The sequence below is a fragment of the Diospyros lotus genome, chromosome 10 (assembly GCF_014633365.1).
Source record: "Diospyros lotus cultivar Yz01 chromosome 10, ASM1463336v1, whole genome shotgun sequence".
Lineage (NCBI taxonomy): Eukaryota > Viridiplantae > Streptophyta > Magnoliopsida > Ericales > Ebenaceae > Diospyros > Diospyros lotus.
The window spans coordinates 30,039,279-30,059,207 of record NC_068347.1 but is presented as its reverse complement, the minus strand read 5'-3'; the positions used below and the strand labels follow the sequence as shown (position 1 = coordinate 30,059,207).

The 19,929-nt window shown below is 34.8% G+C and overlaps 1 protein-coding gene across 6 annotated transcripts in view; it reads left to right on the top strand.

Annotated features, from left to right (window-relative positions):
- The window catches only part of LOC127811043 (uncharacterized), a 30,236-nt gene extending 12,110 nt beyond the window's left edge, over nucleotides 1-18,126 (top strand). For 3 of the 6 annotated variants that reach the window (XM_052350741.1, XM_052350740.1, XM_052350742.1), the window contains exons 4-12: nucleotides 1,139-1,211; nucleotides 2,851-2,941; nucleotides 3,023-3,102; nucleotides 5,323-5,406; nucleotides 6,710-6,844; nucleotides 7,265-7,326; nucleotides 16,086-16,158; nucleotides 17,422-17,512; nucleotides 17,595-18,123. In XM_052350741.1, coding sequence (XP_052206701.1) covers nucleotides 1,139-1,211; nucleotides 2,851-2,941; nucleotides 3,023-3,102; nucleotides 5,323-5,406; nucleotides 6,710-6,844; nucleotides 7,265-7,326; nucleotides 16,086-16,158; nucleotides 17,422-17,512; nucleotides 17,595-17,698 — 793 coding nt within the window. In that variant the 3' untranslated portion in view covers nucleotides 17,699-18,123. Of the gene's footprint in view, nucleotides 1-1,138; nucleotides 1,212-2,850; nucleotides 2,942-3,022; nucleotides 3,103-5,322; nucleotides 5,407-6,709; nucleotides 6,845-7,264; nucleotides 7,327-8,808; nucleotides 8,882-10,325; nucleotides 10,410-10,518; nucleotides 11,347-14,115; nucleotides 14,251-14,592; nucleotides 14,655-16,085; nucleotides 16,159-17,421; nucleotides 17,513-17,594 lie in introns of those variants that run through there. The other 3 variants (XM_052350743.1, XM_052350744.1, XM_052350745.1) reach the window with 3 other exon arrangements.
- The last annotated feature ends 1,803 nt before the right edge of the window (nucleotides 18,127-19,929 follow it).

Below are 19,929 nucleotides of genomic sequence, written 5' to 3'. Positions count from 1 at the left end.
TTGTTACTGTCTATCCCGTACACCAGAACGCATCCATCTATTATATAAATATCTTAGAGTGCTGTGGAAGAGATTGAGTCAGCATTTGGTCATGATTTTTTCACACGGGGTGTTATTGCTAATATAACTAGAGGTGAAGAGTTATATTAGAAGCAAGAGCTACAACTGGAACACTGACTTCAACTTTTAGTTCCCAGCTAGTTTTGGTTGAAGGAGTTAATTAGATGACACTTGTTGAGAGTAAAAATAATAATACAAAATGATAAGTTAACTCTCTATCTACTAGCTTAGTCTTTTAGATGAGACGATAGTTAATAATTTAATATGATATCAAAGTAGACAAATGTCCTAAGTTCAAACCTCACTGCTAACTTAATATTTAAATAGTTGCACGTGTTTAGATCAGTTATACAGTAAAGCCTGGCCACATGTGAGGGTGCATGTCGAGGGTAAGAGTAATAATATAAAAGGTAAAGTTAACCCTCTATCTACTAGTTTAAGCTTTTAGATTAGATGGTGAGTAACAATTTGATAACATTGATGAGGAAAATGATGAGAACTATGACTCCAATGATGAAGATGACTTTCTTAACTCTAGACTAAGTCATTGAAAATGAATTAAAAGACCCTCTTTTGTTCTCTTTGGGCATGAATTTTTGTCTTTACAGAATTATCTAGTAATTTAGTTGCAGTTAGTATATTCTCTCTTTATTTTATCCAACATTTGTACTTTGTTTCGATTGAGCACGAGCTTGTGCTTGGCGCTAAAGCTCTAGAAGGCCTTTTCGCTTGAGTGCATGTAGAGCCTTTAAGAACACTGGATGCAAGTTATCCAGAAAGCTTAAATTGTTAGAGAAAAGGCCAAAAGCTATATATTAAGCTTTTTAGCACTGCCTCTCTTGTGCAACCAAGCTTGCATGGAAGCATAAAAACAACTTGAGGAGCACCAAAACTTCACCATGCATACAAAAAAATATGACCAAACACATATTATCAGAGTTAAATCCAGGATTTACTGGAAGAAATGCTCTAATACCATGCTAAGTCATCACTTGTCCTAAAATTTAATCCATGATAATGAGATACAACAATATATATCAAATTTTTTAAAGCTATTCTTGCACATTGTTTAATGCAGTGTCTTGGAGTACTTTGTGACGCCCATGGTGATTAGCTCATTCTGCTATTTCTGCTTGCTTGAGCAGCCACTGGTATGCCATCTCACCTTAATAGAATCTTCATTGTAACTTCAGTTACACTTCTTGTGTGCTAGAAACTTCTGCTTCTCTCATCTGAAACCAAAAAATGAAATATAGTCTTGAATTATGGTTACTGTATAGGTCGGTGGAAGGTTCAATGCTTGCAATTTTTCATTAGACAGATTCAATCCTGAATGACTTTTGGCTTGAACTATCCTTTGTGTAAGCCAAATTTCAAAGAGGAACTTATCTTAAGAGCAGAATTTTGGATTCCCAATCCCCTCTAAAGAAAAAGGAATGAAAAGAGGTTTTAAGGGGGTTATGAAGCAAAGCATTTTTTTTTTTAGCAGTCAACTGAATCATCTCCATGGATAGTGAACTATCCTGTGTGAGCCATACTCCAAAGGGGAACTTATCTCAAGGAGCAGAATTTTGGATTCCCAATCCCCTCTAAAATAGATAAAAAGGAATGAAAAGAGGTTTTACGGGGGTTGTGGAAACAAAACATTATTTCTTTTAACCGTCAACTAAATCATTTCCATGGACAGTGATCAGCATTCCTTTTCTACCTCAACTGCTGGCCTTAAAAGTGTTATGCTGAAGACCTCCCAATGTACCTGTTGCATCTATTTGCTAGTGTCAAAACTTGTACTTGCTTTGCTTTCTTGCCAATTCTTCCCACTTGATGTTTTATAGATTAGTGACACCTCTCACCCATATCTTGTTTAGTTTAGTCATAAATCCTGTGATAGCTAGTACATAAAATGTCGAACCAAAGAATGTCAAGTTTACTGGTCCAATTCAAACTCAAGAGCATTGCAGTCAGTAGGCCAAATTATTATGAATATTTCATGCAAGCAGGGTTTTTGTGTGCGTGCTTTTTTTTTTTTTTTTTTTATGATGAGGTTTTAGGGAGACTGAAGCAGTCTGGAGGAGGGTTCAGAGAGAATTAGAATTACAGCAGGTTGATCTTCTGTTGACCCCTCTACTGACCCATCTACCAATTTATAAGTGACTAGGGGAGGAGTGCTGACAACCTTCCCACAAATAAGCCAAACTCTGGTCATTATGAAATCCTGTAAAATCTGGATGAGATTGGAGAAGGTTGTAGAATGTTTGGTGGCAGAGCTGCTCCCTCTGTAGGGAATCATTTGGATACCCTATCTCTCTCCCCAATTGGTCATGGGCAAAAGTAACTCAAGCAGGATCAAACCTGTGACAAGCTTGTAGTTTCTAGCCACCAAACCACAATACCTTAGTAGCTTAAATGAGAGGGAACACTTGAAGGTTGTTCTCAAGGATTCTAAATGCCTAAGTAACTTTGGTTACTTGTTTGCTTGGTCAAGGAAGGGTCTCCCTCAATCAAGAGGAAGGGAATGCCAAGGATTTGAATCTGAGTGAGTGGGTTGAGATTGAGTGACCTTAGAGACTCTTGCAAGTGGGTCAAGGTTACACCCATACAAGTGGATCAAGGTTGAGTGACCTTGGACCTAAGTGAGTGGGTACCTACAAAAAGAATGTGCTTTTTAATTCTCATAATGAGTAGAAAAGGAAGATGGCTGGCCCCATTGCCAATGCTTTTATTCCATTTTTTTACATTAAAATTCAGCGGAGTATGTAGTTTTTTATTTTATGCCTACCCATTTTGTAGGTTGGTGACATGCAAAATGAAGTGATGGTGATTGCTCTGGCCTGTGCTGTTACCTTGGACCTTTTGTCATCTACATTTGTGATCCTACTTGGTACAATCAATTCTCTGAAAAACACACACTTTGTTTTTTGAGTGGCATAACCTGCTTGATCATAACTTGTTTAATATGCAGCAGCGATCAACTATATATGGACATATGCAGCTCTTCAATTTGCACTCGTGGCTACAATTATTTTCCTCTTCCATTTCTCGGTGAGTTATATTTCTACCAGTCTTTAAATTGTTATCGTACGATTTGTTTCTTTACATTTTATTTTTATCTCTGTATTCTGCCATAAAAATGGTGTTTAATATTTTGAGGAAAAGAAAAGTGTTTAATATTTTATTCACAATCAGGTGTATATATATACAATTCAACAAGATACAACTAAGGTAAACACACTGTTAGGTTCAACAAAGGAAAACACATAACTATGTACAACACAATAAAGCTAACAATTTTTATCTTTATATTCTGCCATAAAGAAAGTTAAATTTCCCTGTATTCTGGATTGAATAATGATAATTGGTGTGAGAACTTGGGCTAAATGATCCTTTTGACCATTTTGCCCCAGCATCAACAATCATAGTGATTGCTCATTGACACCTAGAAATAAATATAGTATTCTATTAACATACAAAAAATTAAAATAATATTCTATTGAAGACCCAAAAAAAATTTTATGAACACCTAAAAAACAATATGTTATGAACACTCACAAAAAGGAAAATAATATTTTATTTACACCTAAAAATAAAGATAATATTTTATTTACACCAAAAAGTAAAAAATATTTTATTAACACCAAAAAATAAAAATAATATTTTATTGACATCCAAGAAATAAAAATAATATTCAATTCTCACCAAAAAAATATATTATTAATCATTTGATTTACCATCAAAAAATGAAATAATATTTTATGGGTACTAAAATTATAACATTAATATTTTGTTAGCACCCAAAAATAAATATAATATTTTATTAACACTCCTAAAAATAAAATTAATATTTTAATAACTCCCAAAAATAAAATTAACATTTTATCAACAACCAAAAATAAAAATAACATTTTATTAACATCCAAAGAAAGAAAAATAATATTTTAGTATCATCGAAAAATAAAAAAAATATTTTATTATAATTCTTAGTTTGAGGCCGTTGTTTTCATAGATTTATTTTTTCATTCCATTCCATCTAGGTTTAGTGTGCCAAACATAACAAAATGGAATGGAGTGGTCATTTCATTACTGATTATACCAAACAAGACAATGAAATGGGATGGTCATGTCATTTCAATCCCATTTGCATTCTCATTCCTCTAGATCCATATCCGTGCCAGTGAACCAAATGAGTCCTAAGAGTGTTATATAGCATTTAGTGGGGGCATGCCCCCTGCTTACCCCACTTAAATTCGCCTTTGGAAATATGTCGGGGAGCAGACTTTTTCTATTAGCTGTTGGAAAGAGTCACTTGGACAGCTTCTAGATGGCATTGTAGATCAATTTGGATGATTTGTTATAGGCTTATTCTAGATATACTACTTTCGATTTATTTAGGTAAAAGGAATGGTCGATTCTTTAACATATGATGAGAACTGTTTTGTCCAATCGAATTCTTAAGTTGGCTAGGGATCAACTTGTTTCTATGATATTTACAGATTCTTTTCAAAGTAGGGTTCTTTTTGATAGGTTGAAGTTGCCTTAGGAGTGTATGAAAAGCTTATTGCTTTCTTTAGCTAGTTTTTAAATTATTGATGTTTCATTTGTGTTTTGTTAGTTAGTTTGATCTAAGTTAGAGATTAACTTAGGGTGTTTAGCTTGGGGTGTGCCCTAGCTAAGGTCTTTGGAATTTATTTTTGTAATTTTATTTCTTTTGTTTCATAAATTCTAAATTATCCCCCCCCCCCCCCCCCGCCCCAAAAAAAAAAAACAACTCTCAATTTGAATCTGTATATGTTAGCTACCTAAAATTAGATAAGAACATCAAATAATTTGATTAGTACCATTAAAAATGTTTATCTGAATGTAATTGAGATGGACAATTTTGAGAAATATGTGGTTTAATATTACTATGTGAAATTGGGTTGGAATTGATGGTGCCTGAAGAATTAAGCCCAAAACAAACTAAAGCAAAACCACTCATAGAGGCAACTGCAGAGACAGAGAGGAAGGGGGGCGTCGAAAGGAGAGAGGGGCCGCTGGCCTTTGCTGACAAATGCTTTTCGTGTCATCTTGTGGGCAAGGCACCACATGACACCACACTGCTAGGCCATAGTTTCCCAATCAATCCATTCCCCCCCCTCTCTCTCTCTGTGATCAAATGTATCCCTTTTGGGTGTGGTCACTTCAATCACACCCAATTCAACCTTTATCTTCTTCAATACTCTCATAAATTGCTACTTCATTTTTTTTGGAAAATGTGGGGAACAGGAATACCCAGTTAGAAGAAGAGGCAAAACAATGCAAGCATCTGACGAAATCACCAATTCTCCTCCAGAAGATGATGCTCGCCAGGTTTCTCTCTCTCTCCACACACAAGGGGTCAGCATGTATATGTAAATAAATGATTGTACAAACACAAATATAAATATATGGTAATGCTATTTCCATACATAATTTGTACTTTGTACACTTAAGAAATTAGTGACATTTCTTCACAAAATTTGTCAACTCATTTTCAAATATTATGAAGTCCTTGTAAATGTACTACTAATTTCTTGAGTGTACCAAGGAGTCTACAAATTCTGTGTAAAAATAGTATTACCGATAAATAAATTTTTGGGTGTTTCCTTTTTATTTTTGTTGTATTTTAATAAAAAATAATTGATTTCATGCAAGTAAATAAATGATTATAATTTATCCCGAAAAAGATAGTTTTAGATAGTTATTGACACTATGAGATAGCTGTTGGAGGTAATACTATGTGTGTAGTGTGCTGACGGAGAAACTGGATAATTAATTAATGAATTGAACAGTGTTTTGGGAAACAAAATCTTGACAGAGTTTCAATAGTTGGAAACAATATGAGTTCTTGCTTGTATAGTAGAATAGATATATAATGCATCTGTTCATAAGCTTTGTCAAGCAGAAACTGTCTGTTTAGTGTTCATTTTATTTATTCTTCGATATTCTGTATATGGTGGTCCGACTTCATAGATCATGTTATACTTCTGAGCTGTTTATAGTTTAAAGGTATTCTTGCCTTCTGTTTCAAATGAGATTAGGTTTAAATGGTTCATTACAAAGTACCAGAATTTTCTATTTTAAGTTTCCTGCTTCTCTTTGTTCAATCTTTCCAGAATGTCTTTTCTGACTATTTGATTATATCTAAAGTATTTTTCTAGCAGTGATTCTCACAAATTTTTTAGTACGGCATCCGTTCCTGGAAGCGCCAATATTATGCAAATGCAATTACATTTTATTATTTATTACTGATTTGTTTATGTAAGGATTCATTTTCAAGTGAACAATATGGAAAATCTTTTCAATTTTCTATTCTTTAGAAATGAAAGTATTAACCTCTTCAAAGAGGTATCCCAATTTGATACCCAAAGAGACATAGCATATCCAAATAAGTCACTACCACTTCACTCCAGAAATGTTTAATGGTTAATCAATTCAGGAACAAGTCATCCTGATCTCTCTCTCCAAATACCTCCTAGACCCAGAAGTTTTGGAAGTATTCGTAGTGGAAAAGGTTTATTGCATTCTGGGTTTTGGATCACTTGTTTAATATGCTTAACATTAATTTCCAATCCTTGGATGGTCTTGGTGAGCTTCTAACTTCTTTGGTTTTTGAAATGTTCATTGCATGCAGGGTAATCTTGACAGAACGCCTCTCTTAAATTCAGAGCTTGAGGAAGTCCTAGAAACTCCTGTTTTGGCACTGGTCAGGCCTGCATCAAACTTGTCCCCTTCTGTTTCTGCACCTGTTTCAGCAAGTACACCGAACGTACGTTGATCTTCTCATCACTTGGTGTGAAATGTGGAAATTATTTTATGCACTTTGGTGGCAAAGGGGCTCACATATATGCTTTCTGGGGTCAATGCTCATTATATGGCATGATGGGCGATTAAGTGCTTCACTTTTCCCTTGAATTTTTTAAGTATACCTGTTAGACAAAAGAGGCTTCATGTCCTTTAGTCACAGCTAGTGAACTGGCTATATGTAGATTGCTTGTTGAGAACTCCCTGCTTTCTGAGTTAAAGCAGGTTCATCTCATCTATGGTAGCCAATGTCTTAACTTTTCTTATTCGTTATCTTAGTACAGCACTGGTTATTGTCAGCTTTACTTGGTTACATTTGGAGTTCTTTTTTTATAATTTGTCTGTCGCTACACATATTGTGTTTTTTTTATGGCTGTTCTTGCAGACGGGGTTAGTTCAAGCTCTAGAATCAAGGTTTCTCTTTGCTGAGCATTTAGAAATAATGAGGTGAGTTAAAGTAATGTGCAAAGTTTCTCCTGATGCCATAAAGCATGAATGACGATGTCTTGATGATTTACTTGCTGAACAATTCTGTTCTGTGAGAATTTAATGTCATGCTGTAGCTAGTTTTATTATTATTTTTTGTTTAAATTTAAGTCTCGGTAGATCTTTATTATCAACTGAGTACCTTAAGGTGCTGTCTTCATTCATCAAAAGTCAGCTGAACGATGCCTGCTTGAAGTCAGCTGAATTATGTAGTTATTTGCTGCTATGGGAAAAGAAATTTATAAAAATCAGTAATCAACTATGCTACTAACAAGAAGTATTGGTCACGGATTCAGTCTAGCTTGTTTTGCTCATATTTATGCTTGATTTTAAAGTAAATTTTGGTGGATACCACCAGTGTTGTTTAAAATGCACTTAAAGCGACCTTAAGTCCGAAAAATCACAAAGAGTAGTTCTGCTTTTTCTTGTCTAACGAAAGAGAAAATGAGTTAGTTCAGCTGAGGCGCTAAAAGCGAGAACTTTTTTGTTATGCGCATGCTAGGCAAGCTTGATCACTCCTTTTTTTGTGATTTTTTACTGTTTTACACGGTGAGTGAGAGAGAGAGAGAGAGAGAGAGTTGTTACTGTCTACTCTAGAACACCATAATGCACTAATCTATTATATAAATATCTTGGAGTGCTGCAGAACAGATTGATTAGGTATTTTTGTGGTCGTGTTGTTTTGGCTTGGGTGTTTTGTTGCTAATATAACTAAGGTTTAAGAGTCTAGATTTAATATTGGAAGGAAGGGATGTGATGCGACAACTGGAACACCAACTTCAACTTCGAGTTCACAGCCAGTTTTTGTTGAAGAAGTCAATTAGATGGCTTTGGTGAGGAAGATGATGAAGAGTATGACTCCAAGGATGAAGTTGACTTTCTTAATCTAGGCTAAAACATTGAAAATGAATTAAAAGATCCTCTTTTGTTCACTTTTAGCATGAATTTTTGTCTGGGCAGTAATTATCTAATAATTTAGTTGTAATTGTTATATTACCTCTTTATTTTTGCTAACATTTTCACTTTGTCTCATTTGAGCATGCACTTGCGCTTTGCGCTTTGTGCTTAAGACCTGGAAGGTCTTTGTGCTTGAGTGCGTGTAGGGCCTTTGAACACACAGGATACTACTTGTCCAGAAAGCTACAGATAGGTCAAACGATGTATATTAAGCTCTGTACCACTACCACTGCCTCTCATGTGGAATGAAGCTTGCATGGAGGCATACTAAAGAACTTAAAGAACACCATAATACACAGAACAAGAGTTCACCTTGAATATAAAAAACGGACCGAACACATATAACTAGAGTAGAATCCAAGATTTGATGTAAGAATTGTTCTAGTACGATCACATGTCATCACTTGTCCTAGAACTATTCCATGATAACAAGATACAACAATATATATCAAATTTCTTAAAGATATTCTTGCATGTTTTATGCAGGGTCATGGAGGATGTTGTGATGCTCGTGGTGATTAGCTCATTCTTCTATTTCTTCGTTGTCGAACTGTCAGTGGTATGCCATCTCATCTTAATAGAACATCTTCATTGTAACTTTGATAAAATTTTCTCCTTCTCTGAACTGAAACAAAGAAAAAGAATTATAGTCTTGAAATTCTCGTTACTGGATAGGCCTGTGGAAGGTTTGATCCTTGCAATTTTCATTAGACAGATCCAATCCTGAACGACTTCAGGCTTGAACTACCCTTTCTTTAATTATACTGCAACGAGGAACTGATCTCAAGAGCAGAATTGTGGGTTCCCAATCTCCTCTAAAATGGAGAAAAGGGAATGAAAAACAGTTTTTAGGGGGGTTGTGGAAACAGAGCATTGTAATTTTTAATGGTCAACAGAATCATGTCCACGGACAGTGATCAGCAGCTTGAGGAAGAGCAATGTCGTAGCATGCATGATTTATTGTCAGTTGTGTTGTGTCATATAGCCTCGGATAGCTAGTACATAAGATGTCAAATAAAAAAACATCCAGTTTACTGATCAAATTCTAAGTCTAGAGCTTTGAATTAGTAGGCCAAATTGTTGCGAATGTTTCATGCAAGTGGGGTTTTTGTGAGCCTTTTTTTTTTTTCTTTTGAATGATGTGGCTGGAGGGAGACTGAAGCAGTCAGGAGGAGGTTTCCGAAAGAACTTGAGCAGAATTCCAACAAGTTGATCGTCTATTGACCCTTCTATTAACTCCTCTACCAATTTATAAGTGACGAGGAGAGGAGTTCTGATAACCTTCCCACAATAAACGCAAACTCTGGTTATTACAAGGTCCTGTAAAATCTGGATGAGGTTGGAAAAGGTTCTTGATGTTTGGTGGCAGAGCTGCAGGGATCAAACCTATTGCAAGCTTCCACTTTCTATCCAGCAAATCACAAGACTCTAGTAGTCCCAAATGAGAGGGAACTCTTGAAAGCCCAATTCTATTCTAATTGCCTAAGTAACTTCGGCTGCTTGTTTGCTCAGTCAGGGGAGGGTCTCCCTTGTTCGAGAGGAAGGGAATCCCAAGTATTTGGATTCAAATGATTGGGTTAAGAGCAATTGACCTTGGGGACTCTGGCCAGTGGGTGAAGGTTACACCCACTGGCCAAGGAAGTGGATTAAATGTCGAGTAACCTTGGACCCAAGGAAGTTGTGCCTACAAAAAGAAGAATGGGCTTTCCAATACCCATAATGTTTAAAAAAGGAAGATGGCTGGTCCCATACCCAACGCTTTTGTTACATTTTTATACATTAAATTTCACCGGAGTGCGTTGTTTTCTATTTGGTACCCTCCCATTTTGTAGGTTGATGACTTGTTAAATGAAGCATTTTTGGTTGTTTTGCCTAGTGCTGTTACCTTGGCCCTTTTGTCATTTGCACTTGCAGTCATACTTGGTACAATCAATTCTCGCAAAAATTCCTTTTTTGTTTTTGAGTTGTATGACCTGCTTATCATAACTTTGTTTACTATGCAGCGAGCAAGTATGCAAGCACATATGCGGCTCTTCAATTTGCACTTGTGCCCTGTGGCACTGATTCTTTTCCTCTTCCATTCCTTGGTTAGTCATACTTCTACCGGTCAGATTTGATATCATATGGTTTGTCTCGTTGGTTTTTATTTTCATCCATGTGTGTTCTGCCATAAAATAAAATTAATTTCTTTTGCAGTTTTATCTGATCGTAACAAGTTTCAAGTTTTTGAAAACTTGAACTCTCCAGTCAAAGTATCGATAATAAAGCGAGTTGAGGCTCAATGACATCACAAAACGCAGAAGAATGCTGATAATTGGTCCAAGAATTATCATCAACTCTTTTGAATGCATATGAAAAGTTATAGATTCACCACCGGCATCAGTATATAACCAATACGAGTAAATAAAAATCTCTCTCTCTCCTCAAAATCAACTTTATGCAAGGCTAGAGTGTTCAAAAGCATTAAACTCTCCAATTGAAGTGTCGAACATAAGCTAGTTGAGGCTCATTGACATTGCAAAAGCTAGAAGAACACTGATAGTTGGTCTAAGGTTTCGGTCCAAGTTTTGAACCAATTATCAATGTTCTTTTGGGTTTTGAGATGTCAATGAGTCTCAATTTGCTTTGTATCTCGTACTTTAGTTTTTGAAAACTCTAGCAATGCATAAAGTTGATTTTAAAGAGATTGAAATGTTTCTATTTTTTCGTATTGGTTATGCATTGATGCGAGTGGTGTATGTATAATTTTGCATATACATTCAAAAGGGTTAATGATAATAACACCAAATTTTCTACCAATTTCTTGTTAGCCTGTCTACTTATTGGTATATTCATCTTATGTATGCAATAACCACCATGAGTTTTAACTTTACTAGACATCAAAACTTGTGGTTAGATTTTGCTCATAGAACCATTGGTCAAGTTTGTACACAAAGGAATACCAAATGCTAGAGGCTTTTTGTGTAGATCGAATAATATTATATTTATATGTAGTCTTCGTCTTGTATGTCATTTAATATTTATAGAATATTTTGAAGCATGCATGCAGAAGTAGAAATAAAAAATATTGACAGAGAGACAAACTTAACCAATAAAAATGGTTAACAAAATAATTATTTAAATTGTATTGTATTTTTTTAAACAAGTAAAATAATCTATTATTGAACTTATGCAAAAGGTTTTTGTAATATTTTCTTACTAGACAATTAATGAGAAATTTGTTTTCCATTTTGTGAAATCAAAACCTAATGCAAGAAATAGAAGAGACTAAGAAACTAAAATTGAGAAAAAAACAAAACAATTCCCAGTTTAATTTTTTTTGAACCATATATTTATTTGTTTCTCTCAAACTATTTTGGTAATTTTTTTCTTTTCAAACTTTTACTCATTTGGAAAATTCTAACAAGTGATCGCAACTCAATATTTGAAAAACAATTTCTAGGCAACGAAAAATTATATTTCAATTTTTTGGGAAAGCGAAAAAATGAGCTAATAAGAATTGTTTAACACTTATCAAAACAATTAAACAATACTAAAAAAGTGTACTATGATAATTTTTTTTTTAAGAAGAGGAATGTTGTTACGTGTTTTTCATTAATTTGTCTTTTAAAATATGTTAGGAAGTGATTTTTTTTATATTAACTATTGAAGTGAGTTTATCGTAAATTTTGAATTATTTTTTAAATTAATTTGGGGAGTTTGTTGTAGATTTATTCTAGATGTTAGTTTTAAATTAGTTGAATGGAATTAAATGGTTGAATATTTAGCAACTAATATTTGTACCACAATTGTTTTATCCAATAAACTCTTTTAAGTAAGTTTATATGATGTTTAAGTATTTTTTTTAAGATGAGATTTTTTTTTTACTAATTGAATTTGTCTTAAAAATGTATGAAAAGTTAATTGATTTTATTATTCAATTTTTGATTAAATAATTTGATCTAAGTTATAGAATGCCAATTAAGATATGTGGACGTTCTTTATTTATTTTTATTTTTTTTTCTTATTGGATAAGTATCTTATTTTAACAGGGAAGGGAAATTTTGAGAAACATGTGGTCCTAAGTGAAATTGGGTTGGAATTGAGGGGCGCCTGTGGAATTTAGTCTAAAACAAACGAAATCAAAACCGCCCATGGAGGTAACTGAACTGGCGCGAGAGAGAGAGGTGACGTCGAAAGTAGAGAGTGGGCATGACGAGAGAGAGAGAGAGAGGGAGGGAGAGAAGGGGGCAGCTGGCTGCTGCTGATGAATGCTGTTCTGTCGTATTCCGGGAGAAGCACCGCTACGCACCGCCAGGCCGTAGTTTTCCAATAAACCAACACACTGCTTCTCTCTCTCTCTTCGATCATATGTATCCCTTTTTTGGGTGTGAATCGAAGGCCATTCTTCGTCGCTCCCCTCTCCGACTGCTTCAATCTCGCCCAACTTCATCCTTTATTTCACTTCTCCAATTCACTCATAAATTGCTCTTTCGTTTTCTCGGAAAATCTCGACGACAGGGAAACCCAGTTATAAGAAGACGCTAAACAACAATGCAAGCACCTCACGAAATCTCCATTTCTCCTCCGGAAGTTGATGCTCCCCAGGTCTCTCTATCACCCTTCTAAAATTATAACTACTTTGCTATGTGAAAGGGTTTACAATTTTAAAAATTGAGTTGATAATTTCGTGAAAAATTGTTACTAATTCCTTGCATATATATTACTAATTTCTTGATTGTACAACTAACATTACCGATAAATAAAGTTTTGAGTGTTCCTTCTCTTTTTTATTGTTTTTTTTAGTACACATAATTAATTTTATGCAAGTAATGAAATGATTATAATTTATCAAAACAATGGGTAGTTTTAGATACTTATTGACAGTGAGATAGCTATTGGAATTTGGAGGTAATATTATGTGTGTAGTGTCTTGACGGAGAAAGAGGATAATGAATTAATGAATTGAAGGGCATTTTGGTGAAATAAGTATTGACAGAGTTTCGGTGGTCAGTAACACTTAAAACGAGTGTTTGCTTTAATAATTGAATATAATAGGATTGAAGATAGAAGATATATAATACATCCGTTGGTATGCTTCTTCAAGCAGAAATTTTCTCTGTTTAGTGTTTATTTTAGTCATTTCTGGATGTTCTCCATATGGCGGCCCAACTTCATAGATCATGTTATACTTCCAGGCTGTTAAGGGTTTTAAGGGCGTTCTTGCCTTCTGTTTCAATTGAGATTAGGCTTGGATGGTTCGTTGCAAAGCATGAAAGCACCAGAATTTTCTATTTTAAGTTCCTTGCTTCTCTTTGGTCAATTTTCCTAGCATTTCTTCTCATACTATTTGATTATATCTAAAGCATTTGGATGTGATGTGGAGTCAACTATTGGACATGAACCAATGGTTCTCACAAATTTTGGAGCAAGGCACCCTTTCCTGGAAGATCCAATATTCTTCAAATCAGATTACCAGATTTTTATTTAATACTTATATATGTTTACTTAAGGACTTATTTTCAAGTGAACAATATGGAAAATCTTTTCACTTTGGCGTCATTTACAAATGAAAGTATCGCATTAACTCTTCAAAGAGGTATTCAATTTGATACCCAAAAAAGAAATGGCTTATTCAAATAATTCACTACTTGTTCACTGGAGAAATGTTAAATTGTTAATGAAGTAGAACTTGGAATGAGCATTCTGGGTTTTGGACCACTTGTGTAATATGTTTAACATAAATTTCCAATCCTTGTTTGGTCTTGGTGAGCTTCTAAATTCTTTGGTTTTTGAAATGTTCATTGCATGCAGGGTAATCTTGACAGAACTCCTCTCTTAAATTCAGAGATTGAGGAAGTCCTAGAAACTCCCGTTTTGGCACTGGTCAGGCCTGCATCAAACTTGTCCCCTTCTGTTTCTGCACCTGTTTCAGAAAGTACACCGAACGTACGTTGATCTTCTCATCACTTGGTGTGAAATGTGGAAATTATTTTATGCACTTTGGTGGCAAAGGGGCTCACATATATGCTTTCTGGGGTCAATGCTCATTATATGACATTATGCACGATTAAGTGCTTCACTTTTCCATTGAATTTTGAAGTATATCTGTTTTCTGAGAAAAAGCAGCTTCGTCTCATCTGTGGTAGCCAATGTATTAACTTTTCTTATTCGCTATCTTACTACAGCACTGGTTAATCTCAGCTTTAATTGGGTTACATTTGGAGTTCTTTTTTTATAATTTGTCTACTGCCTTCACATATTGTGATTTTCTTATTGCTGTTCTTGCAGATGGGGTTAGTTCAAACTCTAGAATCAAGGTTTCTCTATGCTGAGCGTTTAGAAATAATTAGGTGAGTTAAAGTATGGTGCAAAGTTTCACCTGATGCCATAAAGCATGAATGATGATGTCTGGATAATTTACTTGCTGAACAATTCTGTTCTGTGAGAATTTAACGTCATGCTGCAGCTAGTTTTATTTTATTTTTTGTTTAGATTTAAGTCTTGGTGGATCTTTATTATCAACTGAGTACCTTAAGTTGCTGTCTTTGTTCATCAAAACTCAGCTGAACGATGCCTGCTTGAAGTCAACTTTGCACTCGAGCAAGTCGCATCAGAATTATATAGTTATTTGCTGCTATGGGAAAATAAATTTTTAAAAATCATTAATCAACTATGCTGCTAACAAGAAGTATTGGTCATGGATTCAGTCTAGCTTGTTTTCCTCATATTTATACTTGATTTTGAAGTAAATTTTGGTGGATACCGCCAGTGTCATTTAAAGGGCACTTAAGCGACCTTAAGTCCTATAAATCACAAAGAGCAGTTATGCTTTTTCTTGTCTAACGAAAGGGAAAATGAGTTGGTTCAGCTGAGGCGCTAAAAGCGAGAACTTTTTTGTTATGCGCATGCTAGGCAAGGCTGATCACTCCTTTTTTTTTGGTGATTTTTTACTGTTTTACACAGTGAGAGAGAGAGAGAGAGAGAGAGTTGTTACTGTCTACTCTAGAACACCATAATGCACTAATCTATTATATAAATATCTTGGAGTGCTGTAGAACAGATTGATTAGGTATTTTTGTGGTCATGTTTTTTTGGCTTGGGGGTTTTGTTGCTAATGTAACTATGGTTTAAGAGTCTGGATTTAATATTGGAAGCAAAGGATGCAATGTGACAACTGGAACACCAACTTCAACTTTGAGTTCACAGCCAGTTTTTGTTGAAGAAGTCAATTAGATGGCTGTGGTGAGGAAGGTGATGAAGAGTATAACTCCAAGGATGAAGTTGACTTTCTTAATCTAGGCTGAATCATTGAAAATGAATTAAAAGATCCTCTTTTGTTCACTTTTAGAGTGAATTTTTGTCTGGGCAGTAATTATCTAGTAATTTAGTTGTAATTGTTATATTACCTCTTTATTTTTGCTAACATTTGTACGTTGTTTCATTTGAGCATGCGCTTCGTGCTTAAGTGCGCATAGGGCCTTTGAACACACTGGATACGACTTGTCCTGAAAACTTAAATTGTTACAGATAAGTCAAACGATATATAGTAAGCTCTGTACCAGTGCCTCTTATGTGGACTGAAGCTTGCATGGAGGCACACTAAAGAACTTAAAGAACACCATAATACACAGAACAAGAGTTCACCTTAAATATAAAACACAGAAAGCTTTAATGTAAGAATTGTTCTAATACCATCACTTGTCCTAGGACCTAACCCATGATAACGAGATACAACAATATATATCAAGTTTCTTAAAGATATTCATGCATTTTTTATGCAGGGTCATGGAGGATGTTGTGATGCTTGTGGTGATTAGCTCATTCTTCTATTTCTTCGTTGTCCAACTGTCAATGGTATGCCATCTCATCTTAATAGAACATCTTCATTGTAACTTTGATAAATTTTTCTCCTTCTCTGAACTGAAACAAAGAAAAAGAAATATAGTCTTGAAATTCTCGTTACTGGATAGGCCTGTGGAAGGTTTGATCCTTGCAATTTTCATTAGACAGATCCAATCCTGAACGACTTCAGGCTTGAACTACCCTTTCTTTAAGCATACTGCAGTGAGGAACTGATCTCAAGAGCAGAATTGTGGGTTCCCAATCTCCTCTAAAATGGAGAAAAGGGAATGAAAAACAGTTTTTAGGGGGGTTGTGGAAACAGAGCACTGTAATTTTTAATGGTCAACAGAATCATGTCCACGGACAGTGATCACTGATCAGCAGCTTGAGGAAGAGCAATGTCGTAGCATGCATGATTTATTGTCAGTTGTGTTGTGTCATATAGCCTCGGATAGCTAGTACATAAGATGTCAAATAAAAAAAAAATCCAGTTTACTGATCAAATTCTAAGTCTAGAGCTTTGCAATTAGTAGGCCAAATTGTTGCGAATGTTTCATGCAAGTGGGGTTTTTGTGAGCCTTTTTTTTTTCTTTATAATGATGTGGCTGGAGGGAGACTGAAGCAGTCAGGAGGAGGTTTCCGAAAGAACTTGAGCAGAATTCCAACAAGTTGATCGTCTATTGACCCTTCTATTAACTCCTCTACCAATTTATAAGTGACGAGGAGAGGAGTTCTGATAACCTTCCCACAATAAACGCAAACTCTGGTTATTACAAAGTCCTGTAAAATCTGGATGAGGTTGGAAAAGGTTCTTGATGTTTGGTGGCAGAGCTGCAGGGATCAAACCTATTGCAAGCTTTCACTTTCTATCCAGCAAATCACAGGACCCTAGTAGACCCAAATGAGAGGGAACTCTTGAAAGCCCAATTCTATTCTAATTGCCTAAGTAACTTCGGCTGCTTGTTTGCTCAGTCAAGGGAGGTCTCCTTTGTTAGAGAGGAAGGGAATCCCAAGTATTTGGATTCAAATGAATGGGTTAAGAGCAATTGACCTTGGGGACTCTGGCCAGTGGGTGAAGGTTACACCCGAACAAGTAGATCATGGTCTAGCAACCTTGGACTGAAGCAAGTAGATACCTACAAGAAGAATGCGCTTTTTAATACCCATAATGATTAGAGAAGGAAGATGGCTTGGCCCATACCCAATACTCTTATTCCATTTTTATACATTAAAACTCAGCAGTCGTTTTTTATTTTATGCCCTCCTGTTTTGTAGGCTGATGACATGCGAACAGGAAAGTTGTTGGTTGCTCTGGCTTGTGCTGTTATCTTGGGCGTTTTGTCATCTACACTTGCACTCCTATTGGGTACAATCAATTCTCCAAAAATTTCACTTTTAGTATTTGAAGTGGTATGACCTGCTTGAACAATAGCTTGTTTAATATGCAGCGATGAGGTACATGTGGATATACGTGGCTCTTGAATTTGCACTTGTGGTGGTGATTTTTTTCACCTTCCATTTCTTGGTGAGTCATACTTCTAGCAATCATTAAATTCATATCATATGATTTGTTTCGTTGCTTGTCTCTAATGTGTATACCTCTCTTTCCCCCAAGCAAAAAAGAATGAAAACCTAAACGAAAAAGAAGAAGAAGAAGAAGAAATGAAACATGCTTATCTACACCTTAATTTTATTCTAGTAAAACAAGAAGAAAAAGAAGACTGCTTTTCAGATTGATGTGGAACAGCCAGAAAATTGAGAAACACTGAAGAAGAAAGAGAAGAGATTAGGGGAAGAAGAAAAGAAGATTTCTCTATTCAATATAATAGTGTTAGAATTGCGGTTACATTGGGATAAGTTCCTAATGATAAGATAAATGTTATGAATTTGAATTTGTTTCAAATTCATTAACATTTGAATTTTAACAATATAATGGGATAAGTAATTGAAATTTGAATTAGATTCAAATTCCTATAAATATATGTCTATCTGTATCTTTGTGATACCTATAAATAGACATAGAGTCTAATGAAAAAATAACGACAATCAGAATTAGTTTCTGATCGATCACATACTGTCTTTGATATCACCATTCGAGCTTTGTGCGAACAAGGGGTGGACGTATAAGAAAACTTTTATAGTTTTCTTCCATGGAGGTTGTTAGGAAAATCAGTTTCGATTATTCCGCTGCGATTTAGGTATTTTACATACCGTTTGCTATTTATTTAAAAGTTCTACAAATAGAATTAATTTCTGAATGCAATGTAAGCCTATTTATCTGTAAAAATCCAATTCTATCTAGAACATAATTAACCTAACTTCAATTATCTAAATAAAAAATAAAAAATAAAAGTTCAAATCTAAAATCTAAATAAAAGAAGTAATTACCTATCCCTTCATAATTACCCTAGCTATAATCAATTTTCATCCGAACAAAATAAATAAAATTCATAAATATGTAAAATATAATTTCAAAGTTTTGAATAACACTTAAAATCCTAATGTTGAACCTCGGAATTTAATAATTGAAATTTCTCATGACCGATCCTACATGCTAATCAGTCGTAGAGTTTTTCCAAATAACCTTATTTTAAAAAAAATATGATTGATGTTGTATTGGGTTGATATTAATTACCAAAAACCAATATAGTATTGGAAGGACCAAACGCATGAACACACTTGACAAGTTTGTTTTCTAATAAAACAATAGACGCCCTTGCTAAAAGCGTTTGTTGTTTTATCAATGAACACAGTTGGCAAGTATTTTTTTTGATAAAATATTAAACGTGCTTGGTAAGAGCGTTTATTGTTTTTATCAAAAAACACACTTGGAAAGTGCATTTTTTGATGGAAACAATAAACGCACTTGCCAAGTGTGTATTGTTTCCTATGCTTAGACAAAATTTTGTAGTTTGGTGACCGGTACTAGATTGGTAATTATTTTCTATCTAGTACCATTGGGGTAATCTTTTTTAAATAATTTTCTGTCTAGGTTCTATGGGGGACTTCTTTTGGACTAAGACACATGGATACTTGGTAAAATAGTAGGGACGGGATGACTGAATTTTAGAAAGTGCAGAGCATGAGTAGGACTTGGGAAGATTAGATATTTCTTTATACTTTAAATTATCATATATTAACATTTGATCCATAGATAGTGAACAGATGCAAACTAAAACTAGATAAAGTTAGGAATATATATTTGAATAAGTTTTATAATCAAATTATTCCCTTTTACCAATTCCTTGAAGTAACAAGCCAAATATTCTGCTATGCTTTTTATTTTTTTTCCCTGTATTATGTTGTAAAAAGAGGTTAATTTTCCTTGCAGCTTCATTTGAAGCCACTTTGGGTAACGTTGACGGGATCTTCGATTCTAGCTTTTGCAACTTCAATACGCCTCAACTGGCTGTATTTTCAACACCTCGGCTTGAGAGAACAAGTTTCTGAAAACTCTAGCCGTGTATAAAGCTCATTTGGAGGAGAAAGAAAGGTTTTTGTTTACTCATACTGGTTTGGTACTAATGCTGGACGTGTATGTATAATTATTCGTGTAGTTTTCTTCTAGATGTTTGTTAGCCTTTCTGCTTGCTGATACATTCATTCATATTTATGTTTGCAACAGCCACCGTGAGTTCATCATTATCTGCCATCAAAACTAGTGGTCAGGTTCTGCTCATTAAACAATTGGTGAAGTCTGCTAATAAAGGTGTCTTTAGTGCTGATCGCGACCTATTTTGTGAGTCATAGAATGTTTTATTTCTATGCAGTCTTCCCTATACT